Source organism: Triticum dicoccoides, chromosome 5B (genome assembly GCF_002162155.2).
Source record: "Triticum dicoccoides isolate Atlit2015 ecotype Zavitan chromosome 5B, WEW_v2.0, whole genome shotgun sequence".
NCBI lineage: Eukaryota > Viridiplantae > Streptophyta > Magnoliopsida > Poales > Poaceae > Triticum > Triticum dicoccoides.
The window spans coordinates 116,912,113-116,921,495 of record NC_041389.1 but is presented as its reverse complement, the minus strand read 5'-3'; the positions used below and the strand labels follow the sequence as shown (position 1 = coordinate 116,921,495).

The 9,383-nt window shown below is 45.6% G+C and overlaps 1 protein-coding gene across 2 annotated transcripts; it reads right to left on the bottom strand.

The window, feature by feature from the left end:
* Window positions 1–1,395: 1,395 nt before the first annotated feature.
* Window positions 1,396–4,753, bottom strand: LOC119305265 (amino acid transporter AVT1C-like). 2 transcript variants are annotated; one of them, XM_037581836.1, is made up of 12 exons: window positions 4,637–4,753; window positions 4,184–4,535; window positions 3,687–4,057; window positions 3,365–3,579; window positions 3,254–3,277; window positions 2,983–3,163; window positions 2,573–2,792; window positions 2,324–2,459; window positions 2,067–2,229; window positions 1,917–1,960; window positions 1,761–1,838; window positions 1,396–1,647 (listed from the first exon to the last, which is right to left on the bottom strand). In XM_037581836.1, the coding sequence occupies exons 2-12, from the start codon at window positions 4,471–4,473 to the stop codon at window positions 1,555–1,557; spliced, it is 1,815 nt and encodes a 604-aa protein (XP_037437733.1). In that variant the 5' UTR covers window positions 4,474–4,535; window positions 4,637–4,753; the 3' UTR covers window positions 1,396–1,554. The 2 variants fall into 2 exon arrangements, with proteins under 2 accessions (XP_037437733.1, XP_037437734.1); XM_037581837.1 differs by having other exon boundaries at window positions 1,761–1,823.
* Window positions 4,754–9,383: the final 4,630 nt, after the last annotated feature.

Here is a 9,383-nt window from a genome sequence, read left to right as displayed (position 1 = left end):
CGTGCTAAATTAAGCTTCCATGTTTGTTAGTACGTAAAATGAAGAAAAATTGTACACAGCATATATAACAATAAATTATTTAAATATTTATAAGATTATTTCATAAAATTACATGATATCGAGCTAAAATCAAGCGAGCCAGGGTTGGCTCAAGATGAGCTCGTTTCTTGATTGAGCTATATAAAGTGCTCATACTCAGCTCATTTCTTTTCGAGTCAATCTCGAGTCGAGCCAAACTTTGAGTCGATCTTGAGCGGCTCAGGAGCCTCGAGCTTTTCTTGCAGCCCTAATAGTGTGTTATTACCACCCAAGATAAAAATGTAGTTGCCTAGTTGTTTTGGTGATGAATTATAAGTAAATAGAATATACCTTGTTTAACGCAATGTTATGTTTTTACTTAATACTTTGAGATGCATTTTGTGTAGTGGTCTTTGTGTGAAGTATTAGTTATAGATGTAGTTAGATAATAAAAAAAAATATATATATAAGGATGTAATGCATATATGCAATAATGACATGTATGATTAACCGTAAACATTATAATGTAATTGATACACAACCGTACTTTTTTAGCACACCTATGCTAAATTGGAGAAGCGCTACTACTGAAATTATGAATCCCAACCCTTTATTCCTCGAAATTCTAAATCATTTACTTTATTTATAGTTACTATTTAATTAATATTCTGAATTTTAATTCATCTGTAAACAAAATCAATTTCGACCACCCGTACATTACTTTTTGTAACTAGTAAAACTAGTGAGATTAAAACCTTATTATTGCGTGCAGGGCTGATCATTGGGTTGTAGGGGAGCTCCATGGGCTTGATACCTTGGTTCTTAAACACTGATGGAGGAGGATTCTTCCTGATACTACGAACCCTTACTATTCAGGGCACAACAGATATATTCATCGGTTGCTCAAAAAAAAACCAGATATATTCATCTAATAGGCACATCATATTCGTCGAGGATATCAGGAAGCAATTAGTCACCGTGACAACCTGGAAAGGCAATCTATCTTCAACATCATGCTTGCCATGCTTGTGATGTTCTTCAAAGGGCGGCCTACGATATGCTCATTTGGGGCAAGCGCTTCCACAATACCAAGTGTGACACACTCATGTTTGTTCCCTCCTTTTTCCAGAATAGACCGAGGATTTAGTAATTGCCTGTTTATATTTTTTATTAAAGCTACTTCGAAAATTGGGAGAGCAAGGTGTAGTTCTATCTCATCTCTTATTTTTTCGGGAATGACGTGGTGGTCACACAAGACCTCGCTCTTCCAATTTTCTAAGTAGCCCTAATAAAAGATATGAATAGGCAGCTACTAAATCCTCGGTCTATTCTGAAATATTGTGCTATCATGGACGGCAAAATACAACAAGTACCGTATTACGGTAAAAATACGAAAACCTTTCTTGCGATGTATATTGCAAAAGAAGGAAGGCATACAACAAATGGAAAACTGCCCTCTCCAATTTTGTGAAATTTGAAAAGAAAAATAATCTGCAACAACTACACACAGGTCCGATGCACTCTGGCACTTCCCTACTAACTGCCGCCTATCATCTGGTTAATCGAAGTGTATGATCCAACGCACGCGCAACCCAAGCCAATCAATATGATTGTTATGCACAAAACCACCTGAAAAAGGAAAAAAAGAGTAGAGATTACATCATAAGCAAATTGTGCTTAGCATCTTCAAGGCTAGATGTTCTGTTGGTGTTTTAGCCTGCGGTTTTCAGTTAATCGATTACCTCCCACAAAGGTACTAATTCCCGCTTGATGGAGAGGTAGCATGCACAAGGGAGGATCAGGGCCTGCAAATGCAAATGCTAATCGTCAGGGAAAATAATATTGCAAAGTTACTGAATATAGGTTCAGTTAATAGCTGCATAATTGCAGGCACTCACCACTAGCATTGTGAAGAGAGATCCAAGCAATGCCATCACCAAGGCTGCAAATCAAATGGCAATGGCCATAGTATTAGAATGCATGACGTTTTGGGGGTTAATTTAGTGAACTGCTAATATGGGAGAAAAATAGAAGCAAGTGACAAGTACCAAAGTATGGAAAAGATAGAGCCACGACGACAGTCGAGAGGACAAGAGCTGTCCTAACACACATTCCTGCGACGTAATTTCGCATCATCTTAGGCAGAGCCTCCTCTATCGACAAGGCGACCGGTGTCATCGTCAAGGCGTATTTGGTGTATGGGTTCACAATCTGAAACCAAAGGGATCCATTGTGAGAATGAGAACCTGTATGCTAATTCTGATACAAGTGGAGTAACTCTCCCTGGGTTTGATTTTCCTCATACCGTCATCCAAATGGCGATTTTAGAAGGAACATACTGCTGTGGCATGTTCAGTGTGAATTGCGACATTGTGGACTCGCCGAACATCAGAAACCCTGTGGCCGCGACCCCAGAGTACACAATTGTGACCACTATAAAGCTGAAATGTGGACAATAGCGCATGTTAGCATGTAGCAAAAATCGACAGATAACTGCAGAAGCAGAGCATAGTATGGTACTGTAGCATTTCATTTGTCAAGTTCAGAACCTTACCAGAACAGGAGGACAAAAGGGAACTGCGAGCGCTCCTTCATTGATGAGTATATGTTTGGGAAAACCGAGTGCCCTGAGAAACAGTATCCATACAAGCCAAGTGCCACTGGAAGCTGGGTCAGGTTCAGTGCACTACCAGAAGGGTGGAACCCAACTCCATCGCCAATACCAACCCAAAACAGGCACACAACGACTGTTATCGTTGCAACCACGCCTCCGGCTGCGAAATTTCAGATGAAAGATGGTCATGAAGGAGTGGGAGGCAATATGCAAGTATTAACTACTGTTTGTTGCTATGAAAAGATTGAACTGGGAGAATAAGTGGCGATACTAATATTGATATCGTTGCAAAAAATTGTTTATGAACAGTACAAAATTTATTTGTAAAGATTCAAATTAGTAGTACTCACCAGAAAGATAGGAGAGGAGACTGAGGTTCCTGAGCCAGACTGATGGGAGAATTGCCAAAGCCATTGATATGGCGAACAGGTTATGAGAGTTCAAGTAGATGCCGGTAAAAGCTAAATGCGCAGAAGGAAACACTGAAGACAAGCTGTCTCCTAGCAGTGTGATGTACTCCACGCAGCATGCCTGTAAATAAGCGGGATGTTACATCAGATATGCAAGAACCAAACGTTTTCAAAACACAATACTGCCAGAATTCAGAGAGAGAACACTTACATAGAGTTCTAGATAAAGGACAACCTACAAAAGAAACATGAGCAGCAATATGAGTGATGTGAATTTTGCTAAATCTGTACAAATAGGTGAACAGTAGGTAAATATACATACCGATACAAATATTCGACCCGGGGTACCGAAAGCGGCTTGTCCGATATCAGGGTATGTTTCGATGGTTGGCGAGCTGTCTATGCATCTCTTGAGAAGCAAACCGGTGTAGCATGAACAGGCTCCCAACAAGGGAAGGAGGAGGAGGCTTAACCATCCTGCTTGTTTGATTCCGAAACACGTGGTGAGAATTCCAACACCGCACAGGACATTGAGGCCTACAGTAGTGAAAAGAAACATTAGAACAGGAAAATTACAGTACTGACAATTAGCAATGCAGTACTACTACATGATTTGAACTATGGAAAGACAAATTGAGATGTACCGTTGATGATAGATTGTCCACTGCTGCACTTGGAGGACGGCGGTGGGAGCTCAATGTAGTTGGATTTCAGGCACGCCGCAGAGGGCCTCTGCTGCACCGCGGGTGGCTGCGGAGCCGGTTGCCGCGGCTGCAAGCTGTCTGTCGACGGCCGCCCTGCGTGCTGCTGCTGCTGCTGCTGCGACAGCTGCGAGAGAGAGGGCGGTAGCAATGGCCGGGTGAGGGGCAGCGAGCCCTCGGTGGCGCCCTTCTTGAGGAAGAAGGAGCTTCCGGCCTTGAGGAAAGAGCTCCCCAACTTGGTGATGCTCGGGCTGGCCGCCACGATGCTACTCACCGACGGCGACTGGACGGCGCTCAACATGTCGATCGACTGCCTGCGCGCGACGCCGAGTAACAACACATGAAAATAAATTTATCTCGTCAGAAATATTATAATACTATAATTAAATTAATCAGGCGTGGAACCAGGCATGCAATGCAAGATCCATCGATGGACCGACCTGTAACTCTGCGGCCACGCGGCCTGCTGCCTGGCGACGTTGGGCGCGCGTTCCTTGTCGCCGTCGGCGTCGGCGTCGTCATCGCTGCCGCTGCCACTGCCGCTGCCGCTGCCGGTGCCGTCGTCGGCACCGTCACCGTCACCGCCGTCGTCGCTCCTGTCCGAGAAGGAGGATCCCGCGTCCGACGAGGGTGGCGAGCCGCCATCCCGGTCCACGCCGAGGTCGTCGTCCTCGTCGCCTATGAACAGCAGTGATCTGTCGCCGTGGCCCTTCTCCTCATCGCGATCCATGCCGTCGCCTGCCTCTCTTACTTCCGCAACAACAGATTCGATTCGATTGATCCCGAAAAAACCTACTTGCGATCGAAACCCACGATAAAAGGAAAGCAGATACACACACAATGGCACAACTCGACGAACCAGATTCCAAAGATCGTGGAAACAAACTATATACCTTGTGAAATCCGCGGCGTTTGTGGAGTAGGTTTCGAACTAGACGTGCGACAGAGAGAAGGGGAGAGAGAGACGAACACGGGGGGGACGGGAGAGATAAGGCGGGGAAGGAGCCGGATTCAGGACCTGCTGGTACGTACGTGTTGGATCAGTTGCGGACGCGGTTTATATACATGCCGGGCAGAGTTCTGTTCTGTTTTTTCCCTTAATCAACCGGACCCAAGGAAAACACGTCCGACCCGGCTTCGTATCTCTACTCTTGAGGGGAGTTGGTACTCTCGCCTCATTTCCACGATTTCATCGGATCCGGCTTGGCTGCTCCTTCCCCGTGCTTCCATCCGTGCTCCCACTTCATCTTATGGCTGTTTTTTTCCTTTTTCTTTCTAATCTAATCATCTCCCCCCTGATTTTAAGGGGTTGGGGTCGGACCTTATTTTGTTCCAATCAAATCAAGCCACGTACGCGGGAGCACGGATGGGCACACGCGTGGGGAGCAGGCAAGTCTCGTCCATTTCCATCAGCCCCACGGCAAAACCTATATTACGCTGACGAGCGTCAGATATGTGACCTTCCACTGAAGCGCGGTCAAGTTGGGCCAGCTCATTTTATGCGTGCATTAACTCAATCAAATCGGCACTTTTCCAAAACAATGTCAATGCACTAAATTGTTCAAATCAAATCTTAAAAAAATCTCAACTAAATCCGAACTTTACTTACATTCCACTACTCATACACAAATCAAATCAAATCTTACCAAAACATCAAATACAATTAAATATTCAAAGTTGGCCGGCCAATTTGATGCGTGCACGCGTTTTTTTCTTCTTTTTTTCCCTAAGTTTGTGTTTTGGTTTCTTGTTTTCCCAATTCATTATTTTCCTATGACCAACCTATTATTTCGTGATCAGCATACTATCAAAATCGACACAGGCATGTACGCATGGTTAGTAGCATCGTGTTCATTTTGGTTAACCCTTCCCCCTCCCGCGCCAATTTTTTCTATCCCACAAGTTTATTTTAACCGGTTTTATCCCACTGGTCCACTTAATCCGTTTTTTATCTGCCAAATCTACACAGATCATGTAGATCGATCTGAGGTATATTTAGTAATGTCGTTATGAAAATGAATCAATCACGGTGATCTATAATCAATCTTTAAAGATCAAATAAAAGGAATCAAATGTTTGATAACACAAGGGGACATTTATGGAAAAGAATCAATTCCATGTCTATAATCTCCCTCTTTATTATTAAAGGACAATCTGTTATTTAATGGCAGTCCGTAGTAGTCCTCGTTGGTACCATCGACTCCCACCGGTCAAAGGGTTACCCTACCGATTTTGTTATCATTCCCCTTCCACCAAATTTATTGAATTTTTTTTCTTGATTCAGCCTGCACTGTGTGAGCCTCTCTTCTATCTCTCTTCAACGGTCGATTCCCCTACACGTAGGGGTCCTCCTACAAAATGAGGTTTAGCCTCCGCCGCTTGACTCCTCCTCTCCCCGTGATTAGGATATCAAGATGCATGCACCATGATGTGCACCTAACTATGGATGTCACCCTTCTTTCGTGACAGTGTCCTGGACTAGGGGGTACTCACCACGTCGTATCCCGACCAGGTGGGTCGGGTCGAGGACCCCCATGGCGGTTCACCAATGGGCTTCTTCGGGTAGCCCATGACATATGCGAGGAAGATTCCACGAGACCGTGTGGTCAAGACAAGGACTCCTCTTCCCCCACGTAGCTGACTAGGACTCTTGTTATCCTAGGCCTCCTCTCCGCCCATGTTATTTGATAGATGATGATAACACACATCCATACACCCATTCATCATACCCTTAGGGTTTAGATCACAACTTACAATCTCGAGGTAGATCTTCGATACCTTCATAATATAAACACGAGCATGGCGTAGGGTTTTACCTTCATAGAGACGGCCCGAACCTGGGTAAACTCATTATGTGTTCTTTTTCTGTTACCATCTATCCGAGATCCACAGCTCGGGACCCCCAACCCCAAGATCTGTCGGTTTTGACACCGACACTGGTGCTTTCATTGAGAGCTCATTGTTGGATCGCGAAGAATTGATGGCTCATCTGCAGATTGGCAACAGTTTCTTCTAGATAGCAGATTCATGTTCGCCGTCCCCATATCCTCGATCATCGCTTTGATGATTGCTTCAGTGGAATTGTATGGAATTGAGTCTACAACAACCCTGTAAAATTTCGTCGCATTCGAATGGAGGAATCTCCGGCAATCTCCAATATACAGGAGCACTGTCGAATCTGGACGAGTTTAGGGCGAGGGGTGCAAAATCCAGCTCGGACATCAATTGGAAAATCCCACCGTTCATCAGATGCGTAATTCCCATATCGATCACCCCTCAAAATTTTAGCTCGATCCGACCGTTTAAACTCCGGAAAACTTTCGATGAGTGCATCAATTTTCGGTGCGTGAAAACGAATCCGACCCAAGTTCATCTTTCTTTGTGAATGGGATATTGGACATCCTTTTTGGAGGATTTTTTCTTAGGGTATTGTGTGTTGTTCTCAAACACGTGCCCACAAATTCTAAAGCCTTTTCTCAGGTAATCTTCACCGTTGCATCGGTGTCAAACCAGCTCGACAACGTTGCTTCACGGCTGCTGACCTGCACTAAACAAATCATCGCTTCGTCGCGCCGAGGTCAACCTCATCGGATCATCATCTCGGCGAGCTGACCAAGAGTTCGGCATCGCAAAGGCTAAATTATCACCAACATCGTCACCCCATGGATTACACAGGGTGGGCACACTGTCATCACCGCACGGTTATTTCATCAAGTTGGCATCGACCGCGTCACAGGGCGAGCACACTGTCATCATCGCCTCCTCTCCAAACGAACATCCAACACGCCTGAAAGGATCGATATAGTTGACTAGAGGGGGGGCTGAATATGCAACTAACAATTTTTAGCTTTTCTTTACCAAATTAAACTTTGCATCAAAGTAGGTTGTCTAGATATGCAACTAGGTGAGCAAACTATATGATGCAACAACAATAAGCACACAAGCAAGCAAAGGATATAACACAATATAGCTTGCACAAGTAAAGGTAAGAGATAACCAAGAGTGGAACCGATGGAGACGAGGATGTGTTACCGAAGTTCCTTCCCTTTGAGGGGAAGTACGTCTCCGTTGGAGCGGTGTGGAGGCACAATGCTCCCGAAAAAGCCACTAGGGCCACCGTATTCTCCTCACGCCCTCACACAATGCGAGATGCCGTGATTCCACTATTGGTGCCCTTGGAGGCAGCGACCGAACCTTTACAAACAAGGTTGGGCAATCTCCACAACTTAATTGGAGGCTCCCAATGACACCACGAAGCTTCACCACAATGGACTATGGCTCCGCGGTGACCTCAACCATCTAGGGTGCTCAAACACCCAAGCGTAACAAGATACGCAAGGGGGTGAATCAAATTTCTCTTGGTGGAAGTGTAGATCGAGGCCTTTTCAACCAATCCCTAGAGAATCAACAAGTTTGATTGGCTAGGGAGAGAGATCGGGCGAAAATGGAGCTTAGAGCATTAATGGAGCTTGGAGGTGGAAGAGGTGGTCAACTCGGAGAAGAAGACTCCTCTTATATAGTGAAAGAACAAATCCAACCGTTATCCACCAACTCAGCCCGCGAAGAGCGGTATGGTACTACCGCACCAGACATGCGGTACTATCGCAAAGGCATGTGGTACTACCGAATGGCACTGCGGTACTACCGCTGGCGAGGCAGGGGCTAGACCAGACCTGTAGCGCAGAGGCAGAGAACGGTAGAACTGCTGGCGCAGTACTACCGCGCCCCCTTGCGGTACTACCGCAAGGCATGAATAGTCTAGGCTGAGAAGGCACGGACATATAAAAATATTTCAGTGACTACTTCCGTTGAGTTTTGATCTATACAAAAATCCGACATGGTACTACCGCAAGCCTGGAGTGGTACTACCGTGTAGGGCGCGGATGTAAAAAATAACATCCGCCCCTACTTCCGCTCATGTTGCTGTGCCTGGCCAGAGCTCACGGTACTACCACGCCCATGGAGCGGTACTACCGCATAGGGCGCGGATGTAAAAAATCGAGCAGTTGCGCCTGGCCTGAGGCCACGGTACTACCGCTCCCAAGGAGCGGTACTACAGTGACACATACGGTACTACCGTGCTGGGGGCCGGTACTACCGCAAGGGCCTATGGTAGTACCGCTCCGGGGAGCAGTACTACCGCTTGCCTTAGTTCAGCAACACTAGGAGTCCTTCATTTTGCAGAGACACGAAGAGACGGAGGATGCTCCAAAGAGCCAAAGGAAAGGTGGTGCAAAAAGGGACAGACGTGTACGTGTTGATTCCACCCAAACCTTTCCAACGCGGACCCCCTCTTAATAGTACGACTTTCCTATGACTTAAATCCACCGAAAAGAAACGTAGAGAAACGCCGTCTTCAATAGTCTCCGAGGGGCACCAAATTGTCTTGTGTTTAGACATGATATATCTGAAATGCCCAATGCACACGATTAGTCCGCAAAAGCATTGTCATCAATCATCAAAACTACTAAGGGATAAATATGCCCTTACAATCTCCCCCTTTTTGGTGGATTGATGACAATACGGGATTTGCACATAGGGATATAAAATGAAACAATGGCAAACACACCATCTATAAAATATAGACGGGCTCCCCCTAGATGTGTGCACTCTAGAGAAGTGCTTTGGACTGCACGGCAC